At 52.0% G+C, this 20,586-nt stretch overlaps 2 protein-coding genes across 2 annotated transcripts; one reads left to right on the forward strand and one right to left on the reverse strand.

Annotated features, from left to right (window-relative positions):
• Positions 1 to 1,118: 1,118 nt before the first annotated feature.
• Positions 1,119 to 9,237, reverse strand: EIF3F (eukaryotic translation initiation factor 3 subunit F; the record flags this gene model as incomplete). The annotated part of the gene is made up of 8 exons (XM_079789328.1): positions 1,119 to 1,346; positions 1,813 to 1,926; positions 2,050 to 2,186; positions 2,604 to 2,695; positions 3,953 to 4,090; positions 4,506 to 4,585; positions 4,821 to 4,891; positions 8,796 to 9,237. The coding sequence occupies 8 exons, from the start codon at positions 9,235 to 9,237 to the stop codon at positions 1,269 to 1,271; spliced, it is 1,152 nt and encodes a 383-aa protein (XP_079645454.1). The 3' UTR covers positions 1,119 to 1,268.
• A 3,915-nt stretch (positions 9,238 to 13,152) lies between these two features.
• NLRP10 (NLR family pyrin domain containing 10) lies at positions 13,153 to 20,586 on the forward strand (the record flags this gene model as incomplete). The annotated part of the gene is made up of 3 exons (XM_079787557.1): positions 13,153 to 13,366; positions 16,186 to 16,508; positions 18,965 to 20,586. Exons 2-3 carry the CDS (start codon positions 16,223 to 16,225, stop codon positions 20,584 to 20,586), a joined length of 1,908 nt encoding a protein of 635 aa, XP_079643683.1. The 5' UTR covers positions 13,153 to 13,366; positions 16,186 to 16,222.

Raw genomic sequence — 20,586 nt, forward strand, 5'->3', positions numbered from 1 at the left:
AAAACAAAAAACCAGCTCAGATATTGAGTCCTGGGTAGAATCCTCCCAGATGCCCTCTGAGAGTTGGTCAATCCTTACCAGGCGCTCCTGTTATGTTGTATTTTTGCCCTATTAACTTTTTGCACTCGGATGTCGAGTGTGACTCGACACGGTTAGCATTAGAATAAAGGAATCGAGAAAAAAGCGAGTGCAAAGGGTTAATTATTTCATTGGGCCACTAAACGGTGTAGCAGAGGGCTACACACAAAAATGAAATTCAGACCTGAATTCAAATCTTGTTTCATCACTTACTAACTGTGTAACTTCAAGTAACACACTAAACTCCTCTGAAAATAACAACTGCCCCCAAACAGAACAGGTGCTCAATAAATATTAGATCAGCACTCATTTTCCACTTTTGCAACTGATTATTTCCTTTTCTGCTTTCCCCACTAAAATGGGGAAACACTTGACCTAGAAATCATAATTCTGCTCCCTGAACCAGTGTCAAACAGCTCTATCCTACTATTTATGTATTTTAAAACACTGAGCACACTCTCTACTCTTTCAGTTTAGATTAAGTATCCAATTCTCTCAATTATTTTCCCTGCATATATTCTCACTTTCATTTCCTGTGGAAACCACGTGACCCTTTAAGAAGTGGTTCACAGTACTGTGGGATACTTCTCCAGGCTGAAAACCAAAAGGACAAATTCGGTAAAGCAATGTTTCCTCACCACGGAGAAGGCTGTCTTCCTACCAGGACTCATGGGTCCCCAACTGAGATCTGTATCCACCTCCTTCTCTCGCTCACCAGCACATTCTCTAGGGACTTCAAATTGTGCACAAAACCCTTTATACTGCCATCCACATAAGATGCTATGGAAGAGAAGTGATAAAGAACTTTCTATGTGCTCTGATCATAAGCAAAAAGAGTGGGGAGATAGTGTCCCTGTAGACCAGTATGCTAAGGCTCTCTGATTCGGGGGCAGGTGAAGCTGAAGTGGCTTGGGCTGTGGGTACAACAACTGATGACAAGCACACAACTAACCTCTACCCGAAGTCCTCACTTGTGGTTTCTGCATGAGCTCTAGAACAGTTTCCTCCCTTCCCCAGCAGTAAATGCACATAAGATGGAATTCATTTACAAAAGATAGGCTATGTTTATTTAGAGTCACAAGCAGCTGACTCACTCAGTGTGACTCAAACCACAAGAAGCCATTTCCACTTCACTCCATTCTGAGTCCTAGCGCTGGGGCCGGATTGGAAGGAGTGCTGCTCGGGCCCATTCACAGGTTGACAAGTTTCTCGTTGAGGGCAATCTGTGACTGCGTGAGATTGGCCAGGTAGGTCACCATCAGTAGGTCCTGGAGGAGAAAGAAGTCATGATGAGTGAGGAGCTGGGTGGAAGGGGAGCAGAAAGGCTGGTCTGGGCAGCTCTCCAACAGACCGTGGGTGTGAGGACCGTCCTGGACAAATGACAGCTGGCAGAGGGTGAGAGTGGAAGGTAGAAGATGGGAAGGAAATGCTTGAGAACACTTTCTCATCTCTGAACTCAATGAGAAAAATAAGAAATTTCATTTTTATTAACCTTTGCATTTAAGCATTTCTTTCAACTATGAATTTAGATAAGTCACAGTATCAGCAGGACCTGGGCCAATGGAATTAAGGAAGGAGAAGGGGGTCTCTGAGCACGTGTACTATTTCTTCCTCCCTCCCAAACTGGAGAGTAAGGGTGGCAAAGGTGAAGCCCAGTCTCCTGCCCCCAATTCCCTTCCCATCCGTGGTGAGGCAGGACGGCACAGGCTCCCAGAAGCCCAGAAGCGGACTCACGTTGATGTTGCTGTTGAGCATGGTCTCGAAGTCCTCGGGAACGATCTTGGGTACTTGGTTAACCAGACTCATCAAGAAGCGGCCCACAGTGTTGTCAGCGGACACCTTTCCAGACTGAGCACCAGAACAGATTGAATCGGCACAGTTAAGTCTCACCCCTGAGACCTGTCATTTCAGCAGACCCCCCAGCAAGCTAGGATGGATCTATGCCTCCTTCCTGTCCCCTCCCCTCCTCACCAGCACGTCCTCCGCATACTGCAACACTGTGCTGAGGGCATCCTGGATGCGAGCCGACGACCCTGCTACCTGCTGCAAGTCACTTGAGAGTCCAATCACCCGGTTGGTGCTAAAACAGGTTTTCATGATCAGGTCAACTGTGGGGTTGGGTTGGGAGGTAGAAGAAATGGAAAACTCAGTGGTTCCATCAGGAAAGAGGTGATTTCTAACCATCCTACTAACTCCCCACTTCCCTCTGGACTCAGTCAACTTCCCCCAACTCCCCTGCTCTGCTCTTATTAGTGTTTCTCACGACAGAGCTCAACTCCTGCACCTAGTAAGCTATCACTGGTTTTGGTCTCATATGAACAGCCATGTAGCCTGTGTACTGATGATAATTTCCCACCTTTAACAATTTCACACATAATTCCTTGAATCCCATTTATGTAGGAGAATGACTGACTTCAATGGTTCCTCTTTAACCAACCCAAGGCCCTCCATCCTTGTTAGCAGGCAGCAACCCCTCCCATGAAAATGCCAAAGGCCTTGAAAGAGGGCATGGGAAGGTGACTCACCTCCAATGCGCTCAGTGTCATAGTACGCATATTTCACTGTGAGCGGTGTGAACATCACCCCCATGGTCCTCCCCGGGACACCCATTAAAGTGCTGGGGAGAGAGAAGTCAAGGTAAACAAGACGGCCTTGAGAGGGCTCCATGTCAGGTCCAGGCCAGGAAAGCAGTCACACCAAGAGTACGGCTTCCGAGGTTCTGACATAAGAAGGCCCGAACCCCAGAGGTCTCACCTTCTTCCCTTAGCTCATTCCACACACCAACCCTTGGCCTGTGGGAGGGGACTCAGCTTTCGGACCTGTGGTACCTGTGCAATCTCAGTGATGAGAGGACAGGACACTAAATTTCCCTCGGAGCTTAGACATCCACCACCACAGAAAGGAGAGACAGGACAGGTCTTTTCTGGGACTGAGCCCTCCATCTGCATCTAACAGACAAATTGACTCCAGCCCACCAGATTAGGTCGGGCGCTGCAAGTCATCGCACTAAAGGAGACTGCCTTTACTGTGTCAGCTAAACACTTCCAACTGGGTCTTGAGGAGCATGAAATAGCTGGAAGGCTAAGAAAGTGGGCAATGCTAGAGCTTAGTGGTATCCCACCTGGCCATAAGGACTTGGTACCCACCATCTGTCTTGCTGCATAATGGTTAACTAGTTACATCCCTGTCAGACACAGAAGCAGTACAAAGTTAATCAGCATATAAACTTAACAAATGCCTTCATTATAAACAGAAAGTAGAATCCTTCTAACTCCAAGAGCAGCCCCTGCTGCAGCATGCCACCGCAGCCTTTCCCAATACCCCCCCTACCCCCCCCCCCCCCCAGCAACTGGCGCTTTCACTGCCTCACTATGTCAATACTGTAATGTCATGGTCATCAAAACTGTACTTAATCCTGGAGAGCCATAAGGACAGCCATTCTCAAAGTGTACTACCCTGATCCTGTGCTCAGTTCTAGGGATAAGGACACACTACAGAGGGCAGCTCAGACAAGCATTGAACATGGTGAAGGACCATGACCAGAACACCATGGAAGGATCGACCATAGGAACTGTGCAGAATTAGCTCCCCCCCGCCTCAAAAAAAAGAAGAATATGACAGCTTGCTCAAATACCTAAAGGGCTGCCCCTTGAAACTGGTTAAGAGCAAGAAGAAATCTGGGGTACAGCTAGGATCAGCGAGTGGAAATTTCCAGGACGGATTTTGTTTCAGGGCAAATAAAACCTTTCTGAGTGAGGAATGGGCTTCCCTAGGAGGCAGGGGGTTATACCTGCCTGGGCTGCAGGTGGGGTGTCATCTGGCCATGGTATGAACTAGATAGCCTTTTATGCCCTTGGCCCAAGACCCTGGTCACCTGACATAAGCCTTGATGCTCATGCGACCATTCTGGAGGCTCGTGTCCACAGTGAGGTGAATGGGGTTGGGAGCTTCCCGACTGTAGTACTCATGGATCAGCACAGAGTGCTCTGTGATGTCATGGCCTGTAGCGTACCTGGAAAATGAAACACGGTTGTGGACGCATGCCTACATATGACATCAATACCAACCACGATGGTGGCATGGGTATCTCTAGGTACCTCGGTAGGGACACACGGTGACACTCCAAATAATAAAACAGTAAACACATAGAAAACTGTATCAAATCAAATCAAAAGCCGACTTAGAGCTCTTGAAAAACTCCAAGTCATTAGCAAAGCAAAAAAGACTTGTTCAGTAAAAGCTGTAATTGAAAACATATTTCTGGCCTCAAAGGGTCAGAATAGCCAGCAACACACACTGAATTCACAGCCCCTCGAGGTCACACACTTCAATGCTCTGTCTCCTGAAGACGGAGCACAACATCTAGTCTGGGGGCAAAAGGCCTTGGCAATCGTTGAGACTTTCTAATCCCCTGTACCCCAACTTACCAGCCCAGGATGAGCTCATTTGGAGAGACTTTCTTGTGCAATTCATACATGTTCTTAGCAAATTCCATGTCAACAGCCACCTAAGAAGGCAGGAAAGGAAGCTCAGAAGCCAGAAGTTCATAGAAAAAAATGGGTAAGAATGAGAGGCCACCACCAAACAGAAAAGGCACATGAAGTTTGTCCAAATGGAGCCAAGCTCTGTGAACTGGAGGAGCTCTAGTGATGAGCACAGCATATTGTGTGGGGGAGGCCCGAAGGGGAGCCCAGCAAAGGAACAGCCACAGACTGCACAGGGGCAGCTCAAACCCCACTCACCTCATCTTCTGACTCATTGTGCGGCACTGAAAAGCAGTTGGTGACTTCCACCGAGTGCTTGTCAACGGTTCCTGTGAGAGGGAATTGTCCCGTTATGTGACCCGAAGGCTCCTAACGGCCTCCGACCACTTTCCTCATGCTTTCAGATCTTCAGCCATCTGGTCCAGGATCATCATCGTAACCCTATGATCACCCAGAAACCTACCTGTGAACCTCCAACACCAATGCCAGCTTTTACCACAAACTTCTATTCTAGTTCTGATCATTTTACTCCCACTGCACATCTGTTTCTCGACCCCACCACAACTGCTAGCCCCTTGACTTCTGTTTTTTTCCTACTCCCATCCCAGGCTTCATGTGCTTCCCTCTCCACCAGGGACCACAATGTTGCTTATACCTGTTAGTATCTAATTCCACTTTACTATGGTTTCGCTCCTTAGCTGAAACTATGTCCCCAAACCCTATGGATATGCCTTCTTTATCTTATTTAACCTCTCAGCAGCATCTAAGACTTGACCACATCAAGGTTTTGAGATAGTTAAGTCTTCTATATTTTCTATGCCACTAGGACACCCTTCTACTGGAGCATTTATCACATTACATTCTAATTATTTGCATATAAGAGTATGTCTTCATCTTCAATTTAAGGTTAGAATAGAACTCATTTTATTAAGCATTTACTTCTTTCTTTTTACAGTAAGTTTATTGGGGTGACATTGGTCAACATGAACATACTAGAGGCCTGGTGCACGAAATTCATGCACTGGGGGGGGGGGGCGCGCCGGGGGCCCTCAGCCCGGCCTGTGCCCTCTCACAGTCCGGGAGCCCTCAGGGGATGCCTGTAGGACATCCTTAGTGCTCCCGCCACCACTACTGCGCTCGCCAGCTATGAGCCCAGCTCCTGCAATGAGTGCCCCCTGGTGGTCAGTGCATGTCATAGCGACCGGTTGTTCCACCATTTGGTCAATTTGCATATTAGCTTTTTATTATATACTAGAGGCCTGGTGCACAAAATTCGTGCACTGGGGGGGATTTAGGTGTCCCTCAGCCCAGCCTGCAGCCTCTCCAATCTGGGACCCCTCAGGGGATGTCTGACTGCTGGTTTAGGCCCGATCCCTGTGTCTAAACCAGCAGTCAGACATTCCTCTCACAATCCGGGACTGCTGGCTCCTAACTGTTCGCCTGCCTGCCTGATTGCCTCTAACCACTTCTGCCTGCCAGCCTGATCACCCCCTAACCGCTCCCCTGCCGGCCCAATCTCGCCCCCAATTGCCCTCCCCTGCAGGCCTGGTTGCCCCCAACTGCCCTCCCTTGCCGGCCTGATCTCACCCCCAACGGCCCACCCCTGCTGGCCTGATCTTGCCCCCAACGGCTCTCTCCTGCCAGCCTGATCGCCCCCAACTGCCCTTCCCTGCCTGCCTGATCACGCACAACTGCCCTCCCTTGCAGGCCTGATCTCGCCCCCAACTGCCCTCCTCTGCTGGCCAATTTGGTTCTGATTGGTCGGTTTCTATGCTAGTCAGGTCAAAAGCTCCACCTCCTAGGCAGCCATTGGCTCCTCACAGTTGACCCAGATTTGGTTCTGATTGGTGGGTTTCTATGCCAGTCAGTGTCTCTGGGTCTATCAATGGGGCCTGATCAGAAAGGCAGCCCCGGTGGAGGCCTGGAGAGAAATGGAGGTGGGGCTGCTGGCCAGGCCCTAAGAGAAAGAGAGAGGCAAGTGCTGATCAACAGCTGCCACAGAGGCTACAGATCAGACCCTGCTTCTCTCTGGGCCTGATTCGCAGCCCCTTCAGCAGTCAGTGCTGGGTCACCATGCCTGCAGCCATAGCAGTCAGTGCTGGGTCGCCACGGCAACCCAGTGCTGACTGCAGGACTGACTTCCAGTTGGCTGACCCTCTGGTTGTTGTGAATGTGACGGACCCAGGGTTTTTATATATTAGGAGGATAGGTTTCAGGTGTGGGTTTTATGTTACAAGACCTACATATTGTACCAGGTACCCACCACCCAGTCAAATCTTCTCCTGTCACTAATATATTAGGACCCCTTTGTTCCCCCCTCCCCCTTCCCTTCAGCAACCACCACACTGCTGTTTGTGTTTATGAGTTCAGTTTTCTATTTCACGCGAGTGAAATCATATGGTTCTTCGCTTTTTCTGACTGACCTGTTTCACTTAATCAAGCTTTGACTTCTAAGTGCCCAACAGTCTTATGATACATAAAAAACACCAGTAACTTCATTTAACCAAATGAAATATGTTTCATAAATTAATGTCTGAGGAAATTTGTCCCTACCAAGCAGACTCCACGTGTCATTCTTAAGTAAACATGGCCTCTGTAACACCTCGCACTGTACCATGATGCGTGTCTGGAAGAGGATCTGAAGATTTAGGCTACAGTTGCTCTAACTAGAGTCACTGCAGTTTTGGGGGCACTTAGCACAAACCTTGAGTAGAGAATTGTTTCTTTGGTTAAATAGCTCCAGTGAGTTTGGAAAATTTTTCAGGGCAGCTAAAAGAGTAAGTATTTATTGAGTGCCAAGTCAGTGATGCAAAAATCATTTATTACAAGGTCAAAGCAGGGCATAGTCACAGAATGCTGTCATGTTTTGGGAAGTTAAGAATAGGGATGAGGGGGGGCAATATGGGAAGAAGGATCGACACTGCTCACTTTTCCAGGGGACCTGGGAGATGAGGGAAACTTAAACAAGTAAGGGAGAGTAGGGAAGGTACTTGTGTCAGACTTCGTGTTTCAGACTTCAGTGGGATAACACAAAAGCTTGGTGTGAGAAAAACCATGGCTATGTTTGGAAGAGAATGGATTAACTGACGTTTCTGTAAAATGCTATACCCTCAAAGAAAAAGAGAGAGAGAGAGAGAGAATGTGCATGTCTTAGGGGTGGTACAGGCCTGATGTGGAGAGGAAGGCAACCAGCAGCTGTTTGTGCCAGCAGTTAGATGCTTTCTCTAACAATTTAGATCTCACAGAGACTAAGCCTGAGGTAGCCCCCGAAGGAACTAGACTTCAGGGAATTTGTCCCCAGGCGCGAGGGACAAATTTCGTGGAGTCCGCCTACAGATCACGTCCTCTTTGCAATACACGGTCTCCTGGGATAGGGCTAGGCATGTGATTGGAGGGGGTTCACAAAGGCGCCTAAAATTTGTGACTGAGATGGAGTGGAAATGAATCTGGTGGGACCAGCAGTCCTCAGAGAAAGGGATACGTTACCAGTAAGTCCTCTTCAGTGCGTCTCAGTTTTACAAGTTACTTTAACATAAACAGTACCTGTCCCCCAAATTTGGAACATGGGTGGGGGAAGGGTTATTCTCCGCTGCGAAGGTTAAACAATGTCATAAACAGACAATGCAACTGTGAGCGTCCACATGGAGACTCAGCGGCAGCTGTGGGGGACCTGGGACTGTGGGGGACCTGGGTGTTTAGGGATGAGCATCGGGGAGACTGAGGGATGGGGCACCAGGCTTACACGTTTAGGAAAGCAGATTATTACTGAAACACTACATGGGTTCCTGCCAAACCGGTTTGCTGTTGACAGGGACATCTTTTAACAGATGTCCCACTGGTTAGGGAACTTCTCTGTCAACCCCTGTCAAACACAGACACTTAGTAAAAAAGGGAGGAAAAACGTGGTCATTGGGCTTCGGGAGTGAAGGGTTTTTGACTTCCTAGCCGGGCTTATTTTTGGTAGATTGGGGCTAATCATACTTGACGTGAAATACTAAAAATGTAAGTCATTCGGCACACGATATTTAATACATAGCTACTCCTTATGTACCTTATGCTGCCCATAATGACAGCAACCAGGCCGGCCAGCTCAAGTTCCCTGGGAAGCCAAGTCGCAGCAGGAAGGTGGGATGGAGAATCAGGCAAGAGACGGACGCGGATGGGAGGAAAGGGGAGCGAGATCAAGGGGCGGAGGGAGGTAGAAGAGAACGTCGACATCCGCTGACCACTCACCCAGCAGAGTCCCGATGACTCGGGCAGCACCCTCGTTGCGTCGCTCGTAGCTGTCCACGATGGAGGCCAAAATGACCGGGTGCAGCCGGACCACACGGCCGCCGGGGAAGGGGCCTGGGAGAGCCGGAGCGGCCAGCGACTGCGCCGGGGTCGGCGCCGGAGCCGGCGCGGAGGCTGGGGTCTGGCCCGGGGCCGCGGTCGCAGCCGCCGCTGCTGTCGCCGGGTCTGGGGAGGAGGCGGGCGCTGGAGTTGGAGCTGGAACCGGCGCCGGAGCAGGAGCCGGAGAAAGCGGTGGAGCTGAGGTTGGGGCCGGGTCTGGGGCTGAGGCTGGGGCCGCAGCCGGGGATGTAGCGGGCGGAGGAACGCTCGCCGGTACTGCCGGTGTGGCCATCTTGTCGAGAGAGAAGGAGCGTGGAGCGGAAGGGAGGAAGCTGGCCGGCATGGACGGCTCGATAGGCTGGGCGCGCACCGCGTGACCAAGACCTCTGTTCCTATTGGTTACTGATGGTGGTTCTCACGGCACGGCAATTTCCTGCTCGGAGCGCGTGCTCTTTGATCTCTGTCCGATGCGCACTCAGTGAGAGCGGAGTTGAATAGTTCCGAACGAACTTGTGACTGCGCCGGAAGAGAAACAATTCAGTCTGACAGTTGCCGCCAGGTGGAGGCAGAGAGCTGCGCAAGGGTCGCAATTCGTGTTTCAGACTTCAATGTGATAGATAAGGGCTGTCAAAAGTGCCTTTTATTAAAAAGGGCTTTGTTTTTGACAGCGTCATAAGGTGTAAATCCGTCATAAGGTTTATTCATTCAACAAATTGTGCGCCAGACTTATTTTTTTTTAGGCACTTGGCATATATCAGTGAACAAAACAAAGATCATTTTCTCTGGAAAGTTTACATTCTGAAGGGGAGTGAACAATAAGTACATTATATAATATGTTAGAAAGTGTTGTGCTGCCTTAGCAGGTTTGGCTCAGTGGATAGAGTGTTGGCCCGAGAACTGAAGGGTCCCGGGTTTGATTCGGTCAAGGCCACATACCTCTGTGATATCTCTCTCACATTGGTGTTTCTCTCTCACACATTGATCTTTTTTCTCTTTCTGTCCCTCCTCTTCCCTTCCACTCTCTCTAAAAATCAATGGATAAATATCCTTGGGTGAGGATTAAAAAAATAAAAGTCATGTGCTAAAAAAGAAAAAAGTAGCAGAGAGTAAGAGGGAATCAGGAGTTATGAAAAGTTAGTTAGGTCACAATGTGAATGTGAGATTTGAGTGCACTTGAAAAAGGCGAGGGAGGTGCCCATGGGGGGCAGGGGTGGGGAGGAAGAGCCTCCAGGTAGAGGGGAAGGCTGGCGCAAAGGCCTTCAGGCAAGAGCAGGCCCGGTGTGTTTGAGGAGGCGATTTGATGGTTGGAGTGTTAAGGTGAAGGCAGGGAGTAGCAGGAGACGGACCTCTAAAGAGGGGCTGGGCCCAGATCAGTGTGGACCTCCCAGGCCGTGGTGAGGCTCTGACTTTTCATCTGAGTGAGATGGGGAACTATTCCTGAGTTTTAAGCATGATCTGCCTTGTTTTAAAAGGATCGCTTGGCTGCTTTGAGAAGAATATGATGGGGGAGAGGCAGGTGAGAGAGAAAGAGCAGAGAGACGTGGTAGGAGAATACCAGGTAATCTAAGTGAGGGATGATGGTGGTTGGCACCAAACGAGTAGCAGTAAAAATGGTGAGAGGTGGGCAGATTTCAGGTATATTTTGAGGGTGGAGACAAGAGGATTTTCCCTTTCTTTCTTTCTTTCTTTCTTTCTTTCTTTCTTTCTTTCTTTCTTTCTTTCTTCCTTCCTTCCTTCCTTCCTTCCTTCCTTCCTTCCTAACTTCCTTCCTTCCTTTCTAGAGGATTTTCTGAGAAACTGTATAAGCATGAAAAGAGATGACTCCAATTTTTGTGTGCTGAGCAACTAGTAAAGAAGTTGTCTGGCTGATAGTGAAAGCTACAAGTGTGGAGCAGGTTTCTGGGAAAAGACCATTTTTGGATGTGTCACCACTGAAATGTCCATTAGACATCCCAGCAGCACTGTGGAGTGATCAGTGGAGTTCTAGTCTGTGCTTTGGGAGAGGATTAAAGGCATAATGCTCTCTAAATCTCTTAGCACGTGCCTGATTACAGCAGTTATTATTAAGTGGTAGCTGTTATGACTATGTGATGAAAAGAGCTCTGATGCTGGCACGCACTGTGTAACTTTGGGCAATCTAGAATTCTTTTCTGAGCCCCGCCTTTTTTCTTGGTATAATGGGGGTGAGAACACCTGACTGTCAGGAAACCTGTCACCTCCCTTAATTAGGTCAGGTCCCAGCATTCAGCTGTCAAGTTGGGCGAATGAGTTTGGGCTTCTTATGCCCAAGAACTGCCTTCTCCTTGGAGCTGCCCACTATCATTAGAATTGACACAATCCTGCTCCCCTGTCAGTGCTCTGTGTAGACATACATTATTTTTTAAATTCCCCCAAACACAGGTATACAGTCTATTAGAGAAGAGTTGGATTCAATGACCTGGATCTTCAGCAACCCTAGACAGCACTGTCAGTGGAACTGGGGTGTGGGGAGGAGCACATGGAAATCAGAAATTAGATGTGAAATAATGGTCAGTTGGAATTGAAGGTAGTGAGTGTTGGCTACTCTCTCAAGGAAGTTGCTGGGAAGAACAGACATTTAAGGCAGTAGCTAGGGGAACATCAGGATTGAAAGAGGGGGCAATTTAGGCTGGAAGAGCTTTAAGTATTTTTTACACTAAGGGTCAGGGTCTAGAGGAGAGAGAAAGGTAGACTATCCAAGAGTGAGTAAAGGGAGCTATGTAATTAAACAAGGCAGGAATGGAGAAGCCTCGTTGAGAGGATGGTCTTGGGCAGGATGAGGAAGATGCTGCCCTGGGCTGTGGCCTCCCTTGTGGGTTCCTGGTGGGGGTCTGCCTCAGCCCAGCAGGTGCCCTGAGATCATTCCATAGCGAGAAGTCCGGAGGAGAGAACCTCCCCCCGTGAAGAGGTGCTGCTGCCCCAGCTGACCATGCACAACCCTTGGGGCCTCCTACTCATGTGCCGATTTGAGTTGGCTGTGGACCCTGCATCACCAAGAACTAAAGATATTTCTCTTTGGTAAGAAAGGATAAAGGGGAGGATGAAGAACCGGAGACACTTTGGAGAGAGAAGGGAAGTTGTAGGAGCTCCTGTCAAGTGATGTTTTTCTGAGGGAATTGGAGGCAAGGTGATTTGCAGAGAATGGCAATGCAAGGGTGGGGTTCAGCCCTGGGGCAATGGAGGAAGGGCAGAGAGCTAGCTTTCAAAGGCATTGATTGATCAATTATGGGAGGACCCAGGGCAGCCTGGAGCCTTCAAGGATCTGGTCAACTTTTACTATTTTCTCCAGCCACAGAGTTCAGGGGCAGGAGGAGAGAGGGTGCTGGCATGGCCTTCCCCGGGATACTGACTGGCCAGAACCAGAGGGTGCACACATCCAGGATGTTGGCTTTTCAATGGCTGACGGAGGTATCCAGGTAGGCTGAACTCTGTTTGTAGAAGGACTAGTAGCCCTGCGCACGAATCTGTGCGCCAGTAGCTCTCTGCGGGGCCTGGCCCTCCACGCCCACTGCCCAGAGGCTCTCCTCGGCCCAGAGGCCCATCCGTGGCAGGAAAATCCAAACAACTTCCCTCCCGGTTCTCAGGAACTCCGATAAAGGGCTTCCTTCCTCTTTCTCAGCCGGCTTTCACCGCTGTGCCTCCACCACCAGCCCCTCCTGTCACACTATCCTCCACCCCCTCCACCCTCTGGCTGCCCGGACTTGACCTTGCCTGGGAGTCGGGGGCCACGCGATTCTGCTCAGCTCACCGGTTCCTTCTCTTCTTATGCAAGCATTCCGCACCCCGGCCTGGCCAGAGGCCCATCTGCAGCCGGGCGTGGAATGCATGCTTCGTCGCTGCGCCAACCGAGCAAGCATTCCAACAGGCAGCTCACGCTACCCGCTCGCAGTGGCCAGGACTGGGGGACTCTGGTGGGGCTGAGAAGACTGGGTGCTGCCATCTTGTGGCTATGGGCGCCGCCATCTTTGTGACGGAGTGATGGTTAATTTGCATGTTACCATTTTATTAGATAGGATGAGAGAGAGGAAGGGAGAAATGGAGGGAAGGGGAGAGAAGAAGAAGAGAGAGAGAAAGAGAGAGAGAGAGCTGTACCCATCAGCTAACTTTCTCTGTTTCTCTGTTTCGTCTGCTTTGACTTTCTGTTTCTTCTGCTCATTTCTCTCTTGTGCCTCTTTGTAACAGTCTTCTGACTGTTTCCACCCTTGGTCTCTGTCTCTTTTGTCTCCATCCCTTCCCTTTTTGGGCTTCAACTGTACCAGCTGTCAGTTCTGCCCACAGCCAGGCCAGGGTTAATAGGGAGGGAGATCTCATTTCATTTCCTGCCTCCACCCTCCAATTAAAATTGGTTCTTTTGCATCTCATTTCTACTTCCTTCAGGTGTGACTCTCAGTCCCCAGACCAGTGATCTCCAGGCCTGGAGCCTTCTAGGGGAGGCAGACCCGAGAGCCTTCATAGTAAGTGGCCTCACTCCTCTCTTCTGTCACAGGATCTATGAGGCTGCGTTTCACTCTATTTTCCCATCTTGGTCTCTTGGGCTTGGCTCTTTGCTGTAATGTTTCTGTCTCTAGCCTCATCTTGGTTAAGGCTCTGGGAGAGAACAACTCCTATTCCTACCTGTTCTCCTGGACCCTGAGAGAACTCCCCGGGCAATGGGCATGGGAAGCTTGGAGGCAGAGGAAAGGTGCCCGGGAGAGAGGCTCCCAGCAGTCACCTCCTAGCTTCTCCCCTCCTTACCTAGCCCTCTCATGCTTAGGGGATGCTCTTACTCATATTTTATGGAGAATACAGGGACCACCAGACGTGATTACCCTTCCAGTGTGGTTATATTATACATTTTAGTTAGATCAGTGTTCAGTGGTCATGTTGTTATCTCTATGCAAATGTTATTTACACCTGAGTGTTGTAATTTACTGTTATGTAAAATCTGACTTCCTTTTTTTGTTTTTCCTTTGTTATTTTTTTTTCTAGAGATAGTAGTTTCCTTGTTTCACTTTTGTGTAAATCTCTTGGTATTTATGGTTAGCTTTTCTCATACCTTCTAATAGCCCCTCAGTAGGATGTTTTTGAAGGCCAGTGGCACCAGTAAGTCTCTCAATCCATCCTTCTCCCCTTGGAGAGTATTTATCAGAACCTCATCCTGCTCGGTCAGGGCTTCCTGGGCCATCAGCTGCCCAGGCCCTCTGACCAGCTGCCTTCCAGGCCTTGGTTTTGCTCCTTGTTTGGGTTCCTGCTTCATGAAGCTCCAGGCTTCCTCCTTTTTCACTTTGGTGGATGTGAGCATGTCACCCAGTGGTTCCAACAACGGAAAGAAAGGGTGCCACGGCCAAGGAGGTGGTGGTGACAGCACCCTGATTCCTTTGTTTCTCTATCAGACTGCCCCAGCTTGGCCTGGAGTCATGTTACAGAGGAGGGCTGGGGTTCAGAGGGAGATGGGGCATCATTTTCTGTTGGTGACAGAGGAGTTTCCTTCAGCCCCTGCCTTGTTTCTCAACTGTAATATGTTGAAGAATGAGGGCAAGTTCTCTGCTGGTGAGGTCAGGTGAAATGTGTAGGTGTTTGTGTTTCTTCACCTGGTCCAGCCCATGAGTACCAGGGCCTGGTGAGTTTCATAGGATAGGTGTCCAGGTGTTCACACCCAGCCCTTTAATAACAGCCTCACCAAGCAGAAGTGAACTAGTGAGCTTGGCTAGTGGACCAGGCCTGGCGTGGGAAGCTGTCTGATCAGAAAGGGGATCTGTATCAGTCAGTTCCCAGGACCTTGTTGGAGCTCACTGTCCGGGGCTCACCTCCCGCTCTCCCGGCCTCCAGCCACTGAACAGCCTGGAGGGCACACCCAGGCAGGCTCCAGTGCTGTCTTCTGTTCTTTCCTGCTGCCCACTGCAGAGATTTGCAGGGGAACCTGAGGCTTAATTGCAAATTGCTCCTGCGTTTCCAAATTGCCCTGTGACTTGCCGCCAAAGTCATATCCTAACAGATTCCTACAATTTCCTCTCTTCTTTTGGTATGTACTCAAAATGCTGATCTTTGAAGCTAAACCACTTTCCTGGTTTCCAAATACCTTTTGCTCACTCAGACACTTTACTACCGAGATGGCTTCCCCACAGGCTTTAGATCACAGGGATAATTCCGAACTCTGGGAGTCTTCTATCCATGGTTGGCTTTCTTCTTCTGAGGACTGGCACCCTGCCCACATCTTAGTTCTCTGTGTCAAATACAACGCAGGACCCCACTCTCCTTTCTCTGCTTTCATCTCTACATCACCCTCCAGGTTCGGGGGGCAGTTAGCTTAACTACCTGGTTTCTGTGCCCGTCTACTGTGTCTTTGTGTTTTCATCTCTCTCTCTCTCTATCTGCCCAGGTCATGGACCAGAACTTAAATCCCACCTCTATACCCACTGGTCTAGCTCCAGAAGATTCTGAAAATTTCTCATCTGGAGGGATCCCCAAGACAGTTTACATGATGGCCAACGAGATAATATGTTAATCACGCAGCACAAAGTGGGCCCTCAAAGTGGCCATTTCTTTTATCATGGCTAAAACTTGTCTCCTTATCTGAACGACAAGACTTCCTGCTTTGAAATCCTGTGTTACAAATCAGTCCATGAGGCTGATGTGTAAGGCCAATGGGTTGATGAGTATAGATTTTTTTTTTATTTGTACTTTTAAAAAAATATTTTTAATTGATTTCAGAGAGGAAGGGAGAGGGAGAGAGAGATAGAAACATCAATGATGAGAGAGAATCACTGATTGCTGCCTCCTGCACACCCTCCAACTGGGGATCAAGCTTGAAACCTGGGCATGTGTCCCTGACTGGACTTGAACCTGGGACCCTTCAGTTTGCAGGCCGATGCTCTATCTACTAAGCCAAATCAGCTAGGGCAGTATAGTTTTGTGTTTTTTGTTTGTTTGTTTGTTTTACCTCCTTGCCATATCTCTGCAGTCCCAGAAAAATATAATTGTTTTCTTAACCCTGACTGTCTAAGGAGGCATACAGGGCCTGATAAACAGTATGTGTGAGAGGGAGGGAGAAGGGAGAGGATAGGGAGACAGAGATTCACACACCCACACACCTTACTTCTACTTGCCACACAGACAATGACGAAGAAGCATGCAGGGAATTTCCCTGTCTTTCTTGGAACTTGGCATGCCTCTCTGTCTCCTTGGCTGTGCTCGGTGGCTTGCCGAGCACCCAGAGAGCAGGGCAGACTGAGGCGCCTTCGGCTGCTCTTCCCTCAGCAGTGCACTCCCCTTTCTTCTCTCCCCTCTTCTCCAGGTCACAGGTCTGAACTTGACCCTTCATACCAAGTACCATGGCCCTGGCCCTGGCCAACAACCCACAGGAGGCATTGCTTTTGGCCTTGAGAGACCTTGACGAAAATGACTTCAAGATATTAAAGTTCCACTTACAGGACAGAACCCTGCTTGGGGGCCAGGGGCTGCCCCGAGGGGAGCTGGAGGGCCTGAGTCGGGTGGACCTGGCTTCTCGGCTGGTTTTGATGAACGGAGCGCAGGGGGCTGTGAAGGTGGTGTGCAAGGTGCTGGAGGTCATGAAGCTGTTAGAACTCGTGGACCAGCTCAGCCACATCTGTCTAAATGGTGAGTACAGCAGAGGACAGGGGAGGTCAGGGTGGCCCTGGACTTCCCCTCCCCCCTGTGCCCATGCCTGGGAGCCCCTGTGCCTGAGGGTCCTCGTGGCCCTAGTGGTCTCCAGCTAAAGACTCATGACTGTGGGGTGAAGGGTCAGAGCTGAGGGTGGGGTTTATTTATAGAAAGATTAGGGGATCTGATAGCCACTATCTCCAGTTGTGGTGCCAGAGAAGGGGAGAGTGTGGAGAAAGGGGCTTGGAGACTGGGGGTGGTGTTGGCGAAGGGCTTCCCGCTAACCAGAGAAACGCATCTGGGCGTGGGTTAGTCCTCTCCCTGGCTGCTCGCCCGCAGGCAGCCCAGGCTGCTTCTCAGAGAGGACAGCCTGCTCCTGTGCCCGGCTCTTCCAGGGAACTGGTGGGCGATGGTGCCCGGAGAGTGGGTGGGCGTGGAGCCCAAGTGGCCTCCTGCCCCTTCTCCTGGTGCCGGAGACCAGGGAGTGTCTGTGGTGCCAGTGCTCCCTCCACAGGCTCCTTTCATGCCCGAGGGCACCTGTGCCCAGAGAGGGGCGTTTCCATAGACTCCGAGCCACGCTCCTGCTCAGCAGCTGGTTTATCTGCGACCGCTGGCCGGCCTTTACCCAGAACCGCCTCCTGTGGCTTCACCCTCCTGCAGGTCCCCTTCCCTTTGCCCTCTCGCTTCTCACCACTTCAGAGGCACACGCATTTCCGTGCACACGGACGTTTGCACGTACACATATTCTTACAAACACATACTTGCTGGTGCCCGCTGACACGCCTTCCCTACACAAAAATACACAAGCCTCCATAAGCACGCGCCCATGAGCACGAATGGATACAAGTGGTCACTACTTCCCACACATATTCACACACTAAACACAGGTTGCACACGTACACAGATGTGCATGCGAACACCACACACATGAATACGCACACGTGTGCACGCACACACTCATACATGTACAGTGGTCCCTCCCCGTGAAGCCAGATGTATAACTTTCATGGAGATGCAAGTTAGAGAGCATAGAAGATGAGCGTAAAGAGCAGTGCCCAGCTGCCAAAACCGGTTTGGCTCAGTGGATAGAGCGTCGGCCTGCGGACTGAAAGGTCCCAGGTTCGATTCCAGTCAAGGGCATGTACCTTGGTTGTGGGCACATCCCCAGTAGGGGGTGTGCAGGAGGCAGCTGATCAATGTTTCTCTCTCATTGATGTTTCTGACTCTCTATCCCTCTCTCTTCCTCTCTGTAAAAAATCAATCTTACCTTATAATAGAGAAACATGCAAATTGACCGCACCTCCGCTATGCCCACGATTGGGCCGGCAGGAGGCTGGGGGCGGGACTCCGGGTGGCATATCCGCCGTTGAGAAGTTCAAGATGGCGGTGCCAAGTGGCCGGGCCCATGCCGCCACTCCCGGGGGTGCCTGGGGCGATCGGCACCCCGGGGGGGCGTGGCCGGACCCATGCCGCTGCTCCTGGGGGTGCCTGGGGCCATCGGCACCCCGGGGGGGCGTGGCCGGACCCATGCCGCCGCTCCCGGGGGTGCCTGAAGCGATCGGCACCCCGGGGACGTGGCCGGGCCCATCGGCACCCCGGGGGGGCGTGGCCGGGCCCATGCCGCCCTCCAGGGGGTGCCTGGGGCGATCAGCACCCCGGGGGGCGTGGCCGGGCCCATGCCGCCCTCCCGGGGGTGCCTGGGGCGATCGGCCACCTAGGGGGGTGTGTCCGGGCCCCTCCCGCCCCTCCTGGGGGTCCCGGGGTTGATCGTCCACCTGGGAGGGCATGGCCCTGCCCCTCCCACCCCTCCCAGGGGTCCCGGGGGCGATTGGCCACCCGGGGGGGCGTGTCCGGGCCCCTCCCGCCCCTCCCAGGGTTCCCGGGGTTGATCATCCACCTGGGGGGGCGTGGCCCGGCCCCTGCCACCCCTCCCGGGGGTCCCAGGGGCCGAGGCTTTCTGGGCCTTGGGCACCAGCGGGGAGCCTGCACCGATCGCAGGAAACCACTGGAGGTCGGCTCCTGTGATTGGTAGCAGGGACGCTGGGTGCAGAGAGCCCAAGGCCGGGAAAGCCTGGGGCGGAGGCTTTCCCGGCCTTGGGCACCAGTGGGCAGCCTGCACGGATCACAGGAAACCACTGGGGGTCGGCTCCTGCGATCCTTAGCAAGGATGTTGGGTGCCGCCGAGCCCAAGGCCACCGCCCGGGGCCAAGCCCCGACCCTGAAAAAGGCAGAAGGCAGTGGCCACAGCCAAGGCCTGGGTCCCTGGTGCCTGCAGAAAACTGGTGCAGGCAGCCAGGTGAATGAAGGTCTATTGCACGAATCTTCGTGCAAACGGGCTACTAGTAAAATATATTAAAAAAAAAAAAAAAAAGAGCAGTGCCCAGAGTTCGCAGGGCCATTTTGTCTTTTTTTGTTCCCATCTCACCACCTGACGCACTCTGTGTCCGGCTCAGATTACAGAGACACATACCGAGAGTACGTGCGCTGCCTGGAGGAGAGGCAGGAAGAGGGAGTCGGCCGCAGCTACAGCCCGCTGCTCCTGGTGGCCATGGCCAGCCCAGGGAGCCCCGAGCCCGAGCAGGAGCTGGACCGTGTCACGGTGGAGGCTCTGTTCGATCCGGGCGAGAAGCCCGCCCCGGGCCCGGCCACTGTGGTGCTGCAGGGGTCCGCTGGCACCGGGAAGACGACGCTGGCAAGAAAACTGGTGCTGGACTGGGCGGCCGGCGCGCTGTCCCCGGGCCGGTTTGATTACGTGTTTTACGTGAGCTGCAGGGAAGTGGGCCTGCTGCCGGCGGCCACGCTGGACCAGCTCCTCCTCTGGTGCTGCGGGGACGGCAAGGCGCCCGTGGCGGAGATCCGGAGGCAGCCCGAGCGGCTCCTGTTCATCCTGGACGGCTACGACGAGCTGCAGCGGCCCTTCGCCGTGCGGCTGAAGAGGCCGGGGCCCGGGCCCGCGCAGGACCTGCTGCACCGGCTCATCCGGAGAGAGGTGCTGCCCGCCTGCTCCCTCCTCATCACCACGCGGCCCCTGGCCCTGCGGAACCTGAAGTCCCTGCTGAGACGACCGCGCCACGTCCTCGTCCGAGGCTTCTCGGAGGAAGAGAGGGAGCGGTACGTCCGGTCCTATTTCGCAGACGAGGAGCAAGCCCAGAAGGCCTTTGACTTCGTCCGGGGCAATGACGTTCTCTACCAAGCATGCCAGGTGCCGGGCATCTGCTGGGTGGTCTGCTCCTGGCTGAAGGGGCGCATGGAGAGAGGCGAGGAGGTCTCGGAGACTCCCAGCAGTGGCACCGACATCTTCATGGCCTACGTCTCCACCTTCCTGCCGCCCAGTGACAGCGACGGGCCCTCCGAGCTCACCCGGGACAGGGTCCTGAGGGGTCTGTGCTCCTTGGCAGCCGAGGGGATCCAGCACCAGAGGTTCCTGTTCGAAGAAGCTGACCTCAGGAAGCACAGTCTGGATGGGCCCAGCCTTGCTGCTTTCCTGAGCAGCCACGATTACCAGGAGGGGCTCGACATCAAGAAGTTCTACAGCTTCCGCCACATCAGCTTCCAGGAGTTTTTCCACGCCATGTCCTACCTGGTGAAAGAGGACCAGAGCCAGCTGGGGGAAGAGTCCCTCAGGGAGGTGAACAGGCTGCTGGGTGACCGGGAGCAGGCCGCGGGGGAGGCCATGACCCTCAGCATGCAGTTCCTGCTGGACATATCGAAAAAGGAGAGCTCCTCCAACTTGGAGCTCACGTTCTGCTTCAAAATCTCCCCCTTGATAAAGCAGGATCTGAAGAATTTCAAGGAGCAGATGACCTCTCTAAAGCATCACAGGACCTGGGAGTGGGACTTCTTCCTGAATGAGGCCAAAATGAAGAGTCTGGCAAACTGTGTTCAGATGAGCAATGTGGCGCTGAAGATGGAGCATTCCAATGAAAAGAAACCCCACAGCAGGAGCTCATTTTCTGTCAGAACCAGCTTGAGTAATGCCAAGGAGGAGGAGCAAAAATGTCTAGAGAACCAAGGGAATGCAGCAGGGACACAAAAGCAGGCTGCGAACGGGAAAGGCCGAGGGAAGAGGAACTAG

The sequence above is a fragment of the Cnephaeus nilssonii genome (genome assembly GCF_951640355.1).
Source record: "Cnephaeus nilssonii genome assembly, chromosome: 13".
Taxonomy (NCBI): domain Eukaryota; kingdom Metazoa; phylum Chordata; class Mammalia; order Chiroptera; family Vespertilionidae; genus Cnephaeus; species Cnephaeus nilssonii.